General features: G+C 38.4%; 1 protein-coding gene across 2 annotated transcripts; it reads right to left on the bottom strand.

Moving 5' to 3' along the window:
- Positions 1-903: 903 nt before the first annotated feature.
- On the bottom strand, positions 904-17,323 carry LOC127001198 (leucine-rich repeat-containing protein 57-like). 2 transcript variants are annotated; one of them, XM_050865419.1, is made up of 7 exons: positions 17,011-17,323; positions 15,210-15,342; positions 14,811-14,934; positions 13,712-13,856; positions 12,454-12,639; positions 7,571-11,313; positions 904-7,331 (listed from the first exon to the last, which is right to left on the bottom strand). In XM_050865419.1, the coding sequence occupies exons 1-6, from the start codon at positions 17,101-17,103 to the stop codon at positions 11,272-11,274; spliced, it is 723 nt and encodes a 240-aa protein (XP_050721376.1). In that variant the 5' UTR covers positions 17,104-17,323; the 3' UTR covers positions 904-7,331; positions 7,571-11,271. The 2 variants fall into 2 exon arrangements, with proteins under 2 accessions (XP_050721376.1, XP_050721375.1); XM_050865418.1 differs by having other exon boundaries at positions 7,421-11,313.
- Between the last annotated feature and the right edge of the window lie 220 nt (positions 17,324-17,543).

Here is a 17,543-nt window from a genome sequence, read left to right on the forward strand (position 1 = left end):
ATACAGAGAAAAAGGAAAAAACAGAAGGAAAAAATAAATAGAGAAGAGAAAATACAGAGAAAAGGAAAACAGAAGGATAAAATATGGATTGAATTAAATGTTAGAAGAGAAAATACAGAGAAAGGGAAAAACAGAAAGGGATAAAACGTGGATTGAATTAAATGTTAGGAGAAAATACAGAGAAAAAGGAAAAAACAGAAGGGAAAAAAATATGGATTGAATTGTTATGAGAAGAGAAAATACAGAGAAAAAGGAAAAAACAGAAGGGAAAAAAATATGGATTGAATTAAATGTTAGAAGAGAAAATACAGAGTGAAAAAGGGAAAAACAGAAGGGAAAAAAATATGGATTGAATTAAATGTTAGAAGAGAAAATACAGAGAAAAAGGAAAAAAACAAGGGAAAAAAATATGGATTGAATTAAATGTTAGAAGAGAAAATACAGAGAAAAAGGAAAAAAACAAGGGAAAAAAATATGGATTGAATTGTTATGAGAAGAGAAAATACTGAGAAAAAGGAAAAAAACAGAAGGGAAAAAAATATGGATTGAATTAAATGTTATGAGAAGAGAAAATACAGAAAAAGGAAAAAAACAGAATGGAAAAAAATATGGATTGAATTAAATGTTATGAGAAGAGAAAATACAGAAAAAGGAAAAAAACAGAATGGAAAAAAATATGGATTGAATTAAATGCTAGAAGAAAAAATAAAGTGAACAAGGGAAAAACAGAAGGGAAAAGAGAAAATATGAAATGCATTAAACGTTAGGAGGAAAAGAGAAAATACAAAGTGAAAATCAAGGAAACAAGTTGCCAAAAGAGAGGTCAGTTTCTGGAGGAGATCAAGGTCTTGGTAACAACTACTCCCTAATATTAAACATCCTCTGGGAAATAATACACATTCATAAGGATGGTGTTTATTTGTGATGTAGATATGAGCGTTGCAAAAGACTGAACACACACCAGGTCGAAAGATAAGTATAAAAGAATCACTAATGCAAATGCCACACAGCTATTTGCATGGGACTTCAGCTACCAATACATGACTTATTTTGACATAGATGAGATATAGGGTCATATTAATAAGACATTTCATCGCCCAAGAACACATATTTGACAAGGCTTTCGTGGGAGTTTTGGGCATTTCCAGGAGTAGTTATATGGCCCTGGTGGTAGTTTGGCCCTTCTTCTGTACCGTGAACCCAAAGAAACACTCATTAGAACCCGACTGACCCCCTCTTTGACCTTTGGAAATAGCTGATGTGAGAACCGAAACTGTCTTATAATACCGACTATAGTAAGAATGAACAGGTAAACAATGTATATATTATGATAGGATGAAAAAATATACCTTACTGCTAATATGAAAAGGGTGAACGAAAGTGAGCAAAAAAGGAAATTGGATAGGAAAATGCAGAGATAATGAAGGAGGTGGAAAGAATAGTTAAGATAAAGATAGACAGGGAGAAGAGAAGAAAATGTGGAGTGAAGATCAAAAAATACAGGAAATCAAGAATACAGAAATGTAGAAATAAGGAAAAAACAGTAAGGAAAAAGAGAAAAAAATAAGGCTTGAATTAAATGGGAGAAAAGGGGAAAATACGGAGTGAAAATAAAAAATAAAAAAATACAAGAAAGCAAGATTTATAACAGTAAAGAAATTGGGAAAACACAGTAGAATGGAAAAGATATAACATAGTGAAAAATAGGAGTAGCGGGAAGAATAAATAGCTTAGAAATAGGAAAAAAAGACCATATAGAGAAAGGAAAAGATAAGAGTGAAAAATAGGAAGAATAAATAGCTTGGAAATAGGAAAAAAAACAATATAGAGAAAGGAAAAGATAAAATAGTAAAAAATAGGAGTAGAGGGAAGAATAAATAGCTTAAAAATAGGAAAAAAATACAGTATAGAGAAAGGAAAAGAGAAAATACTAGTAAAAAATAGGAGTAGCAGGAAGAATAAATAGCTTAAAAATAGGAAAAAAACACAGTATAGAGAAAGGAAAAGATAAAATAGTAAAAAATAGGAGTAGAGGGAAGAATAAATAGCTTAAAAATAGGAAAAAAACACAGTATAGAGAAAGGAAAAGATAAAATAGTAAAAAATAGGAGTAGAGGGAAGAATAAATAGCTTAAAAATAGGAAAAAAACAGTATAGAGAAAGGAAAAGATAAAATAGTAAAAAATAGGATTAGAGGGAAGAATAAATAGCTTAGAAATAGGAAAAAAATACAGTATAGAGAAAGGAAAAGATAAAATAGTAAAAAATAGGATTAGAGGGAAGAATAAATAGCTTAGAAATAGGAAAAAACACTGTATAGAGAAAGAAAAAGATAAAATAGTAAAAAATAGGAGTAGAGGGAAGAATAAATAGCTTAAAAATAGGAAAAAAATACAGTATAGAGAAAGGAAAAGATAAGAGTGAAAAATAGGAAGAATAAATACCTTGGAAATAGGAAAAAAATACAAAATAGAGAAAGGAAAAGAGAAGATACAGATGGAAACTTTAGTGTAGGAAGAAAAATGGATATACGAGGTGAAAATTCAAACTTCAGAAAGAAGCAAAAATAAACTGTGCAATAATAGGGAAAATAGAAAGAAAAAGAGAAAAATACATAAAAAAAGTTAAGTAGAGCAAAGCAAGAAATGGTCTAAAAAGGAGAAGGGGAAGTACGAAGGAAAATATCATGAATAGAGGAAAGGAAGAATAAATTACAGAGAAAGAGAAAAAACATATTAAAGAAGGGAAAAGATTAAACATGATAAAAGTGGAAAATAAGGAAGTAGAAGAAAGGAAAGGATAAATCACAGAGAAAGAGAAAAAGCATATTAAAGAAGGGAAGAGATTAAACATGATACAAGGTGGAAAATAAGGAATAGAAGAAAGGAAGAATAAATTACAGAGAAAAAGAAAGACACATTAAAGAAAGGAAAAGAATTAAACATGATAAAAGTGGAAAATAGGAAGAAGAAGAAAGGAAGAATAAATCATAGCAAAAGAGGAGAAGAAAATTATAGAAAGGAAAAGATTAAATGCAATACGAAGTGAAAATTAATAGAAGGAAAGAAAAAACATAATAAAAAAAGGGAAAAATTGCAATAGAGAAGAAAAGGGAAAATACAGTGAAATTTAAAGTAGAGGAAGGCAAGAATAAATAATATGGAAATAAGTAAAGATTCAACAGAAAGGAAAAGCTAAAATAGAGAATGAAAAATAGGAATAGAAGAGGGCAGGAGTGTAAGGTATGGAAATAGGGGATAATGCAAGACTGAAGAGAAAATAAAGTGAAAATTAAAGTGGAGGAAGACAAGAATAAATAACAGGACAAGAAATGCTTAAAATATCTTGCATAGTTTCACTGCAGTCTCGGAGTTATAGTGGATATGGTTCAACACAATACAAAGAAATGCAAGTGTAATATGTAGATAATGTTAGCTTTAGGCAATGATGTGTTGGTGATGAACACAAAACTTGGCTCACATGAAAACCCTTCTGATACAACTAATGAAAGAACCGAAGATAATATTAAACCAAAAAATAAGCTCAGGTTAGATGTGATGGGCAGACTGCTGAGAGATGACAGGGAAGAGCAGAGTGCAGCCTTGATGTGAAGGAAATTAAAAGGGAAAATCCATAAAACCCAGCCATGCTTTAATCACTACTGGTTAAAATGCAACTTAATTTGGTAGCACATTCTTTGGAGGCCGTAGCCGGGAGTCTGTGGGTATGGTGCTCAGCTCATAACTGATCCCAGCTCAAGGCGGCTCACTGGTGAGAGGCAGCGCTCTCTAGTAGCCCTGGCAGAGCTGCAGGGTCTTAGCTGCCTGGTTTAGGGTGATTCTTAATTTCCTTTTAATTCTTTAAAGAAACAAAGCAACCAAATAAAACTGATGTATGTATTACAAACATTTTTTATTGGGAAAAAATGTTTGTTCTCAGTCTTTTTACAATCTAAGTAACTGTGCTACATAGAGTTGATGTGATGAGTGACAGTTAAGTATTTGAGAACATTTCATATTGGAAAAATTTAACGAATTTTAATGTGCCACATCTTATTCACTAGTTATTTTGTGTGTGTGTAATTGACTCATGGTCTGATTATGTACTGGACTCATGATTGCCAGCCAGCACCCTCCCAGAGAAAGCTTTGGAGACCATTCAGCTGATTTTGGGGCATAGCTGGGACCCCTCCCCCTCCCCCTCCCCAAGGGGGTTGCTCAAGTGGGGACAGTAACCATTTGTCAGCGAAAACATCTTTCAGCCAGAGCAAGGCTCAAACCTCAGTCTGCTGGGATAGCAGACTGAGAGTATAACCACTACACCACAGGAGTAATGTATGGGTGTGGGTGGGTGAGTGCATGCATGTGTAACAAGGAATCAGGCTGCCTTTCCTTACTTTGGCAACATTATAATCTTGTAAAGGATAAGTGTAAATCATTTGCATAAAAGATTTTTTTAACCCAAACAATCTTTCATGGAATTTGTGAAAAAAAAATGTGTTACAGGAACATGGCACATGTTCCTTAATTCAGTGTATACAGTGCAGATCAGTTACAAGATTTTCTGATTGTATACATCATACTCAGCACTGTAATTTACAACTGCTAATTATTAAATTTACCACACGCAATTCCTGATTCCATGATATTCATGTTCTCCTGTAACATTCATCGTAAAGGTTTACAGATTCACCAACAAACTGTGGACTGTTGGTACAATGTCATGTGTCCTAAACATTTTAAAATTCAATTTGTTCTGTGGCTTAGTCCTGGCCACAATGCTGAACACAATTGGTTCTACACACCACATCCAGCAAGGCCAGTCCTTGACATGAAAGATAATAATAAGCCATCATTGTATGGCAGTCTGAAAACAAGCAGATAGACCTATCCACACAAACACACACGCACAGACATGAATGTAGGCCTAGACAACAGACCTTGAGGCCAACGCAGGGTCTGGCACTTTGATGGAGCAGTGGTTATTATGGTTCTGCCCCAAACTGGGAATGTGCAGGTTTACTTCTTACAAATGGTGATACAGAAATTGCATAAGAGAAAAATATTTGTGTATTCGTACATCAACCTGCATATTTCATCACAACAGTGAACCAATCAGTGTCATTTGGCATGGCCTGTACATTGACCTATGTTAAGCCATTTGGCAAGGCTTGGACAGCACAAGGCTGCCCGAGTCAATGATGAAGCATTCAACACTGGAATGTGTGTCTGGAAGCACAAGATGTTTCTCGTTCTCTCACAGATTTGTACTCTCCCTGATGTAGCTATCCAGAGTCAATAGAAATTTAATAGACTGATAAACATCTATACTCATATAAGTACAGTTAATAAGTATTGTCTTCTAAACTGAAAACATGCTAGTGTTTAGTAGTCGTGAAAGGATTCTCTCTCTTGCACTCAAAAATAATGCAATGGTCCGACTTTCATTTCACAATGTTTTTCCATTATTATCAGTTATACAGACGGAAAAAGGATTCACATTACATAAGCAAGAACTAAAATGGTAGCATTAAAATAAATTCATATGATAATAACAAGTATTGTATAAGTTCACAAATTACTGTAATGGGTTAAAAGTTGAGACAGAAAAGAAGGATCATATCATAACAGCCTTTGATCCATTCCATACAAACACAGCTTTTTAAGAGGCAGTGAAGTGCCACAGCCAGCCTTAGTGATCATGGCACATTGTAAAGGTAGAAAAAATAATGGTTACTGAATAAAATAGAAGACATCTAGTAAGCAATGTATGGAAATTATGGCAAGCTAGAAATGAAAACTGATATGATAAAGAGTACTAAGCAGTCACTGCAAATTATAATCATCATGACATTTAACTCAACAGTAATTATTTTTTCATAAACATTAATGATATCGGCATGACAACCTGTTTAGATTATTGCAATTTGTTGTAAAATTAGGACTGAAAAAAATTAAAATGACAAATCACAGACCACCAACCAGTCACAATTAGGCAAAAGCTTCATGACAACTTGCAAGCATAAAGAAAATCAAACAACTGTAACTAGGGTTATAAGCGTGTTAACAATACTTGGAAACCTATGAATAATATTGATACTGAAAAATTACAAGACTTATACTTGGAATATGGGATGAGAAAGACAAACTCCTAAACCTATCACTCATGACACAGAACATTTCAGCCGTCTGCAAACATTGTGATATGTACTTTGGAAGATTCTTGAGCCAGTGTGACACCAATCGCATGTGACTGCTTCAGACTGTCCGTGTGATTCATCCAAGGTCTGATCACGTGCTGGACTCAATCACTACCCTCCTGGAGAGCTAAGAGTTTACTAGCTGATCTACAGGTACAGCTAAAACCTCCCCCCTCCCCCTCTTTCCCATCCCCATTGATCAAGGAGGGACAGTAACTGCACCATGTGAACTAAAAACTTTTCTGCCTGAGCTTGGCGTGAACCTCAGTCTGATAGGTGACAAGCTGAGACTGTATCCACCGCACCACCATATAGTGACGTGAGACATAGATAAAGGCTTCTAAGTCATCATATCTTGTCGCGATAAAAACGTACCCATTGAATGGCATTTTCACTTGCTTCCCTAAGATCTTGGTCGGTGCAGTGAGGCCCCTTTGGACATTCCCAGAGTAAGTGGTTCATAGTTTGCACTTCACATGGGCATTCAGGGTTGTTGGCTAATCCCCACCTGTGGAGGTTGTACTTGTTTTTTCAGACCTTTGCATGTGCTCTGTTTAACGTGACCCAGTCCTTCCTGGTCAGGTTGGTACCGTTGGGGAGGGTTCCAGCTTCTAAAGAATTTACGCCACAGGGCACCCATTGGCTCAACACTAGTGTCTGCCACCTGTCTCAATGGTCACGGTTTGAATCCTGGGCATGTTGTTGTTGTTCAGGGTGTTTGTTGTCTGGACGTGCCTATAGCCCCAGACTAGTATTTTACCCACAGTTGGGAAAATAATATTCTGCCATATAGATCAATTTATCATGTGCTTCATTGAGAAGTGGTAGAACTCCCCACAATTCTGTGTGTGTACCCCCAACGACAGCACATGAGTGTGTGTGTTTGTGTGTGAGACCTGATGTGACAAGTTAGCAAGAATATAAGAAAATTTAGAAAAGGCTACATGATACAGAATCGGTCTTCACTTCACTCCTCCTCACACAACATAATTTTGGAGCCACTTCTTGTGTTTCTCATTTGAATCACTGAAACAAAATTTACATTCTTGTTTGATCAATTGGTGATGGTTGTGTTCCAATCATTTTTTATATAGCTATGAGTGTTATCCTTCATAAACTCAAAATAAATTACCTCTTGGCTGATCAAGGGCAGTGATGGTTGTGTTCCAATCATTTTTTATATAGCTATGAGTGTTCCTTTATAAACTCAAAATAAATTACCTCTCAGTGAACACCAACACCTGCAACGACTGTATTCTATCTGTGTTCTAGCAGTCTTAACATGGCCAGGGTCGGGGCAGTGATGGTTGTGTTCCAATCATTTTTTATATAGCTATGAGTGTTATCCTTCATAAACTCAAAATAAATTACCCCTTAGTGAACACCAACACCTGCAACGACTGTATTCTATCTGTGTTCTAGCAGTCCTAACATGGCCAGGGTCGGGGCAGTGATGACTAGTACATGTAACACTGAACATTGACGTTAGTCCACAAAAGAATCACTTGAAGGAAGCTGCTGATGAAGAATTTATAAAAAGCACATAGAAAATTTGTTTGTGCAAAAATATGATATAGCTATGTATCTTTTTCTTACGATTATATACATGCAGATGCATAATAAATATATTTTTGTATATACATTGAAGAATCGTAAAACTAGTTACATAGTGACAGTGTATTGGTTATTATAGACCGAGATGTACATCCTCTCTATATGATAGTGTTACTGTTTCGTTACTAATGGAGTGTTGTTTAGTTATCTCCACTTCTTCATGAGGAAAGGAAACCAACCAGAGGCAAAAGACAGACAGGAAACATGCCCGCTTGATGTTGTTCCCAGCCCTAAAGAAAGATGGCCCACTGTGCACTGTTCCCAATAAGTGTTAATCATTTTCTGGCATCACACCAGCTGACAAATTTATAACCCACGCCATTTCAGCATTATAGGGAGACATCCTTTTAGCAAGATAGTGTTGAGATGTACTGTTTGTGGGAGAGAGATGTTTTGTTCCTTGATTCACACGTGTGCCGGGCAGTGAGCTCACCCCTCCCTGAATGTCCCGAACAAGCCTGGCAGTCCTCCGTCATGCACCAAGCTGCCATGTACTGAGTGACTGCCCTTGGTGTCCTTGGCTATTCAGGCAGCAAGTGGCCATTCTATTATGCATGTGGTTCCCATCTTTTTCCTGCTGTCTGGAGTATATCATCAAGTGTATGCAGTGAAAATAGTTACAGATGAATACATGTTATGATTATCAATGAAATTCAGTACTTGAATATTAATTGATAAGACCTAAAATGTGACAGTGATATGTCACAAGAAGTAACAGTGAGCAGAATCATAGACAGTCAGATTATTTATCTCTGCAATGCTTGACTTATATAATATTCATATACATATATAAACATTGAAATAGTGGTAACAATCATCAATGAGATTTCAAAGATGTAGCAAAATCTTCAATGCATCGTAATGTTTCATGCCGCACAGCTATTTCAGGGTCCCCGGTGATTACGGCATGCATGTAGCCGAACCTTTAACCCTTAGACGGCGGTGGAACTATATATAGACGGTCCAAAATTCAGTCAGTCAGTTTTGTATGGCAGAAATATAACAACACTTACAGACTGCAGTAGAATCTATATATAGACGATAGTTAAAACACCTCTTGTGCGGCGTAACTCTATTTATGCTACGGTCCTAAGGTTGGCAGTGACTATACATAGACGATTCATTTTGGGGGAGCTACCCTTCAAATACTGCTGCCGTCTAAGGGTTAAAGGTACGAGATTAAGGTCTTTCCAGTCACACTCAGGCCTGAAGCTGCTTGAATACAACATTTGTCTTTCATAATACAAACATCTAGACACTAGCTAACATATGTCTATCCGTGAGCCTCATTACAGTAAAAGTTCTTTCCTTCTACTGCCTTGACTAAGTATTCTTGTTCCACTTCCTGTTTACATACATCATAATCTCATTACATTCTCATCTCATAAAATAAAAACGGCAGAAACTATTTTTTTCTTGTTTATCATACGCTCTACAGGTTTTATACTGTCTTGCTCTGATTTCTTATCTAGTCCTATTTCTCTGGTGATCATTATTCCAGACGTTACGCTTATAACTCTTACAAGGCATTATAGGTATATCTGTACACATATCTTTCACTTCACTTCTCGGAGCAGAGCCACAGAATAGGCATCTTTGGCCACCTTCATTGCAAGCACCAAAAGATCCGCATGAAATTCAAATCAGTGCTGCTCTAGATCAGGAAAGAAAAGTTGGAAAGTTTTGTTTAGTCGGCGTAACATCTACGGTCATATGCCGGAGAGAGACAGAAGGGGAAGGAATTATAGGAGAAGGGAACAGATCCCAGGAGACGGGACACAACACGCGATTAATAACTGGTACCCATTCATTGCTGGGTGGACAGGGGCGTAGGGTATCAGAAAAGCCACCCAGATTTTTCCACTCCGCCCGGGAATCGAACCCAGGCTCTCTTGGTTGTGAGCCGAGTGTGCTAACCACTGCACCACGAAGCCCCTGTCGTGTCAGGATCTCAAAGGATTATCTAGAGCACAAAAACACTATTGTATCAGCATCAATTTGATTTCCACACAGCACCTTCGGTAACAACATAGTTCCTGTGATGAAGCTGGCCAAACTCTCCTATTCTGTGGCTCCGTCTCTGAGGATGAGGTTAACCAAGAGATAGAGAGGTAGATACAAGTTTCCCTCACTACCAGATGAAAGTTCAAGGTGTCTGGAACCTGGTGTCAACATTACCTTTAGCATTTTTATTTATCTCTATCTCTGATGTTCTTTCCCTTCATGGGCAGAAGAGGCTCAATTATCCCTATTTTGACACTCCTTCACAGCGCGTTCAATCCCTTGCCTGCCAACTCTCTCCCCAACCACTCTATTGAATCATTTTTTGGGTGGTCCCCCCTGATTACCTCTCCCTCGATACTACTCTCATTCACTCTTCACAAAGTCATCCTCATTCATTCTTATCACAAGCCATCTCAGGGCACCATGCTGCACCTCTGTACCACTCTGCAATCTTTTCTTTGCCGTTACATCCATACCAACACTCATACAGATCTTGACTACTTCCTCCACCTATCTAATTTTATGTAATGGAGATTAGTTTTATCCCCAGCACCGAGGATCGAACCCACGACCAGCAAGATGGGAACCTACCTGCCCAGTCAGCCATAGGGATACCCCCTCACTGACTCAGTTTGGGAGGCTTTCCGCATCAGGCGGATCCACTAAAGAATTGCAACCTGCTTCACCAGATCATAACTATTCAGCAGCTTATCAGTATTTTTAAACTTGATAAAATAGAGAAAGAAAGAAAACTGCAGTGCGTGTATTCCCTGCACCACAACAATCCTGCATCTCAGGAAGTCACATCAGTTTTAAGAGGACTATCAACTGAATTATGAATAGTGATATGAATGCTCAGAGTCATTCAAAGAAAAATCAAGAATGAACACATGCATCTCAATGGTTTGGGGTGTTGTATAATTTCAAGTAAGAACTTTCACTGTTCAAATCACCTTACTGAATTATAAACACAAGCAGTCTACTCTAGACACAGCCTTCAAGATCCTCAATAGTCAGAGCATACAAAGCAAGTGTTGCCAGATACATTGAGCTGTCACTGAACAAGGTGATTCAATTAAAATTCAGCTTGTTGGAAATTTTAACATGTAAGGTCTTATTTATTTTTTTTACACAATAAAATGATTTTATGAGAGAAGATGACTTGGTAGAAAACATTTTTTCCATACCAATTCCTGATAATTTATTCCAATAAAATATAAAAACTGCCTCGTAAATAGTTCAGCTCACCAATCATCAGAGCCACACCTTCCAAACAGTCCTTGTACCGGCCCTGCCTCACACACTTTCTCAATGCTCAGATATATTTACTTGCCTATCAATCACACTTGAACATTTTGTATTCTATCTATGTATCCCTTTTGAGTAAATGAATCACCTGAGCCTTCTTTCTGGGAATTCAGTAATATTACAAGTACCTGGCAGAGACTGTTCCCTTAGAACATTTTCTTCTTGACGGCCGTGTACCTCTCCATGTACTGAAAGAAAAGAATGGTGATAGTACACACTTCACATGCATTCTCTACATGTATATAGTGAGCCTATATACCATGATAAATGTGACCAATTCAAGACTACCCATTTCTACCCAGCAAATCTTTTATAAACATTTAAATAAAGTGACACTGGTGATTGTTACTATAGTCTTCCAAATATGTCGAGGCCGGTCTGGCGTAGGTTCCTGCAGATCCTTTCCTCCCCTCTGCTCTGCCACACAGTCCCAACACCTATCCCTTCCTCTCATATGTAAGCTATAGGTAACATTTGAGAGGAAATAATAGGTGTTGGGACTGTGTGGCAAAGCAGAGGGGAGAAATGGACCCGTGGGAGCCAACGCCCAAACGGACTTGACAATTTGGTTCCACTATAAGTCATTGCATCCAATCAAACAAAGGAGAAGCAGAAATACAAATATTCAGACAATGAGTTACATGTGGAAAAGGGAATGCCAACCCTCACTCCCATAGAAGGTAAAAATGGAAGAAAAACTGTACATTCTATGAGGCAGGGGAGGAGGAAGTAAGGAGAGTTCAAGGAGGAGAAAATGAGAAAAACAGCTCTCATCCAAAGCAGCCAAAGATGAAACAATAAAAAAACAAAAACTATTGAGGGAAAAGTTAAGGAAAGGGAGAAGGAAAGCAAGAAGACCAGCACTCAACCTTTGAGCATCCCGGTGCCTCTTGAAACTTCATCTCAAAATAATGGAACAAGAAAAAAGGGAAAGAAAGGAGAGAAAGAGAAAGGAGGAGGAGAAGGAAAGAGGAGGAGAGAAAGGAGAGAAAAAAGGAAAGGGAACAAGGAGGAAAAAAAGAGAAAAGAGGAGAGAAATGGGCAAAGAGAAGGAGAGAAAGAATAGAAAGGGAGAGAAGAGACTGGAGAGTGAGGAAAGAAGAGAAAAAAGAAGAAAAGAGAAAGGAGGGAAAGGGAAAGAAGAGTAAAAGAGAAAAGAGAAGCGAAAAATAAAGAGGAGAAAGAAGAGAAAGAGTAACAAGAGACAGGAGAGAAGAGAAAAGAGAAGGAGAAAGGAAACAAGAAAAAGGAGAGACAGAAGAGGAGGGACAAAACAGAAAGGCAAAAGAGAAACGAGAGAAAAAGGAGAAAGAGGAGGAACTATTCACCTTGGAGTAGCCGGGCACCTCTTCAATCTCCTTCATCTTAAACAGGTTCCCGTCAACACAGAGGAGGGAGACCTGGGAGTCGTTCAGCAGCTCCTCGGGGATGCTACTGATGGTTAGGCAATTCTCCTCCAGCCGAAGAGTCTTGAGGCGAGGGCAGGAGGCAATAGACGGGGATATCGCGGAAATCTGAAAAAGACACTAGTTGTTATGTAAATTCTTCTTCCTATATTGGCCTCTATTCTGTCCACTTGTTCTTTTATCTTTTAATGGAGCAGTGTTTAGTGGGCTTATTTGTTGTTCTGTTTGTTTGTTCGCCCTTGAGCTGCCTCCCTTGCTGTAAAAAATAAAGGAAGAAAGAAAGACCTAAACAGCACCATGGGAGTTGAACAGCTGAAGCGGAAATCTGAAGTGCACTAAAGATATGAAGTAAAAAAATAATCGTAGAAATCTGAAATACACACAAGTTGCAACGTAAATAAAAAACTAAACAGCGGTATGAAAGATAAACAGGTGCAGTGGAAGGCTGAAGAACACTAAAGATGCAAAATAATGAACTAATAAAGGCATAACACACGAACAGCCAGTAAGAATATAAAGAAAATGGGAAAAAGGGACCATTAATACTAGACTTAAGTGGAGACACCAGCTTGGCAACACTGACTTAGAATTTGAAGAACACTAAACATGCAGAATAATGATGCAATAGGAGCGTAGATGAACAGCCAGAGTGAGAATATAATTAAAATGGGATAAAGGGATCGTTATTGGTAGTCTTAAGTGGGGAATAAAGCGCGTATTATCAAACATCTTCGCGCCACAGCACATACATTTAACCCAGTAGCAGCGGGGATCATGTTTCTTAATGGTCCATCTAAGCGAGAAAAATGAGAAAAAATCACCCCTCACACAAACCATTTCACAATATATATCAAAGCATTTGTGATCAGATTATGTATCATCTATTTTTTGGGGTTTATATCATGGCACAAATTTGGCCCATCACTGCTACACGGTAAAGCCACAAATTTGGCCCGTCACTGCTACCGGGTTAACAAGGCTTTCATAGGGGTTGTGGGCATTTCCAGGGGTAGTTTTATGATCCTAGTGTTAGTTCAACCCTTCCTCTGTACCGTGAATCTCAAACAACACTCATTAGAGCCTGATTAATCTCCTTTTTGACCTTTGGAAATAGTTGATGTAAGAGGGGAAATCATCTCATAATACTGTCCCATATATACACCAGTTTGGCAACACCCACCTGGTTCATATTTATGTTGACCTCCACGGCCTGCAAACCCTCTATTCCATCGGGGACTGCAGTAATCTGGTTGCCGCTAAGGTCCACCACGTCCAGCTGGGATAAGCCACACAGCATCACGGGGAACTCAGTGATTTTGTTGTCACTGAAAGAACAAGTCCCTTTGATCACAAGGAACACTGCTATGAGGTATAACGGTCCAGTTTTATTGTCCAGTACAGCAAATTCGTAAGCTCCTCGACCAAACATAGAATACTACGAAAACTCCTTATAGCTCTAGTGTCTGGCATTGAGTAGAAATAACACTACATTGTGGAGAATATGGTTTAGTTTGGGCGTTGACAATGACTGTGTTGGACCGTCGAACTGAACCTAAAATAAAAGGATTAACCCGTCCGCTGCGACTGGCACGGATTTTGCTTTCACTGGTAGCCTGGTAACATATACTCCCAGGTCTTTCACTGCCTCTGTGGTGGATAGTAGAGTGTTTCCCATGTGGTATTGGTATGCTGGATTTCCCCTCCCAAGGTATATGATTTTACACTTTTCTTCATTGAATTGTAGCAGCCACTTTTTGTTCCATTTCTGTAGCCTGGTGATGTCTCCTTGTAGAAAATCCGTAATCAAGGGGTTAAAATAAGCAATGAGAGAAGCATTTTAGTATCACATGAAAAATTGGACTAACTACCATGATACTCTGTTGTATGCTTGATTTATGACCTTGAATATGGCACAACAGCAATGATATAGTATAGGAGCTTGTGGGATGCTTTTAATAGATAGCGTCATAGGTGGACCACAGGTAACATACTAACAGGTCCATATTAGCTTCAAATGTAAGGTATTAAATGGGTGTTAAGTAGATGTATGGATGATGAGAGGAGCTGCCATGTATAGGATGTCGAGCCTCTTGTACTCTCCTTGTATCCTTATGTTTCCTTGTCATAACGAAACATTGTGTAGAATAAACAGCCACATCAGAACTATTACTTTGATCTCTAATTCATGCACAGATACAGCATAAATAAGAGAAGCAAGCATTTCCGGAAAGCTTCTACAAATGTTGAAGTGTGTTATTACCACGCAAATGCCCACGCACCTGAGTATGACAGACTTGAGGTGCTTGAGCTGCGACATTGACTCTGGTATTGACGTGAGGAGGTTGGAAACGACTGATAATGATTCCAGCTTGCTTAGTCTTCCTATGTCATCTGGAAGACTCTCTGAAAATGCACATAATGTATATATATAGTCATTTCTTGGGGGGGTTCTCATTCAAAAGAGGTAGACTGAGAGCTGTAAATAACTTGGGCACATAACATCCAGAAAAAAACACCCTAAGAAACAATACACATGATTGTTAAATAGGACTAAATATTTCAGTTCACTTACAGGCTGCAACTTACATACCACAAACAAAGAAACTTACTATAAATAATCAGAAATTAGCTACCTAAAATTTGGGAGTTGAAAAAACATTCTTCTTCTGTTGTCTTACCTATTCTATTTCCATTTAGGTTCAGATGCTTGAGGTTGGAAAGGTCACACACAGACGGAGGAACGCCCTTTAGCTTGTTGGTGGAGAGGTCAAGAGTCCGCAGCACCTTGTTTAGGGCGGCCAGGTCTGGAAGCTTGGTTGAACAGTAACCAAGTCAGTGGAGGTATAGGGAGAATCTTTATCTTATTATTATTATTATTTGGCTCTCATGCTGTGCTCTTACATTCCTCAGTACATTAGCCTTTACTCAACTGCTCATTAGAAAGATTAATAATGAGTAAGACCAAGTAAAATAAATAGTGTATGACAAATACTAATCATTATAGTAATCATTATTAGTTATTAGATAAGTTTGGACATGAAGATAAATATGATCGAGTTGTCATCTGCCATTGTGAGTTGGGTCCTTTCAAGAATATTTACCCCAGAAAGCTAAATATTAAACAAGATCAAGGAAAACAAATCTAACATGAAGACTCGGGAAATTTGTTTAGTCATAGAAGGGAAAGTTTCACTGATCTACAGCTGTAGCTACAGCCAATGATATGACCATGAGAATAAGGACCTGACTCTATTTATAAATATCTATAACAACCCATTATTACACTTCAACAAGGGGGGGCTTCATCTTTCTCCATTTAGTGCAGGAGACGGTTGTAAAGAAAAAGGAATAGTACAACAAGATATCAGAACAATTAATATCAAACTTCACAGTGCGACGGATATAATACTAGATAAATACCTAATCTTTTAACATGCTGATCAGAAACAATACTGTGTAGGCTACCATCATTAACCCTTTCCATCCATGATGAAGACGTTGGAGTCACAGTATGGAAAAGGTCAAAAGGAAATGGAAGAGGGTTAATCCTCTTCTAAACCTCTCAATCCTCCTCTAAATTCCTCTTCCATTTTCTCTTAAGAGGTTTAGAAGAGGATTAAGAGGTTTAGAAGAGGACTAACGGTGACGCCGTCAGACGCTGATGTCGGCGTCGCCGGAGTGAAGGAGTTAATAAATAGGCCCACCCAACTTTCCTACAATATTTCCTTGTCATGCTGTAGAGCAAGGGTTCTTAAATGGGGGTATCCATAGCCCTTTGAAGTATGGGAACCAAATGCAGGGGGTATGGGGCTCACTTTCTGAATATTATTATGTAATTAATTTATTATTGGTTAGAATGATACATTATAAATGACACCGCTAATCAATATCTTTAATTTGTGTTAATTCATGAATCTAAAACTGATTAGCACCCAGTTTTATTACTTTTTATTTCTTTAGAGTAGGTATTATAATATTTGGAAGGCAAAGTGTGGTTCTAAATATGGGGAAAACATCAAACCACCCAAAATATTTGGCAACCCTGGCATGAAGGTCTTGTGACTCTTCACTGTGTTTTGAATTACATGTTCTATTCCTAGCTACCCATACCTGAAATACTCAAGCTATTGACATTTGAAATTCATATTGTCAACTATTAAATAGTATGGCTACTAGTAATGATGCTTTCTGCCTGCAGTCAAGCACAGGGTGTGTGACCATACTGAGCAATCCAGTGTGGGTCATCATAAGGTAATGAACCCCTGCTGTGGAGGGTGGGCGGGCCAGCCTGGCGAGGCAGCGTATACCATAAAGTACTCTAAAACTGTGCTTGTGGCCGGCTGGTAAACACAAGGTTTATTGGCGCCTGAGATCATAACAGGGCCGTCTAGACAAGAGAGGGCGAGGTCTACACAGGAGAGGGTGAGGTCAGGGGCGGCGCGGCACGCCCTCCTGTCAGCCCCACACCCTTTTTCTCACCTCCGTCAGCTTTCTGTTGGACAGCACCAGAGCGCCTGTCTTCTGAGCTGTCTCCATGTGGGCCCTGACCCCGCTGGATGACCCCTGACCCATGCTGACCTTGTTGCGTCACGCGTCAGCTGACCGTCAAAACAACACGGTAAACAAACACTGCTGCCAACGCCGGCGGGCGAGGAACGGCGGGATTGCCTTTGCAACGGCTCCGCCTTAACTTTTGTGACAGTTTTTTTTTGTCTTCATTTTCTTCCGGAGTTAATGGTTGAAACACTTGTATATCGGCTATTACGTAGTCTCTGCTTTGGTTTTCTTTGTTCTGTATAAAGTTTTGGTTTTGTCTTATTTCTGTATTTTTTCACAGTCCAGCCTCTGAGGAATGATGAAAGAGACACACACGTGATAGTGACACACACGATCGAAAAACTTCCTGCGTAATAGCTGGAAAGCAAGAAGCAGATAAACGGTGCAGAAGAACGGGAGGGAAAAGAGACTGAAAAATAAGAGACAACTAATCCACATAGAAGAGAGGAAGAAAG

The sequence above is a fragment of the Eriocheir sinensis genome, chromosome 20 (genome assembly GCF_024679095.1).
Source record: "Eriocheir sinensis breed Jianghai 21 chromosome 20, ASM2467909v1, whole genome shotgun sequence".
Classification (NCBI taxonomy): Eukaryota; Metazoa; Arthropoda; class Malacostraca; order Decapoda; family Varunidae; genus Eriocheir; species Eriocheir sinensis.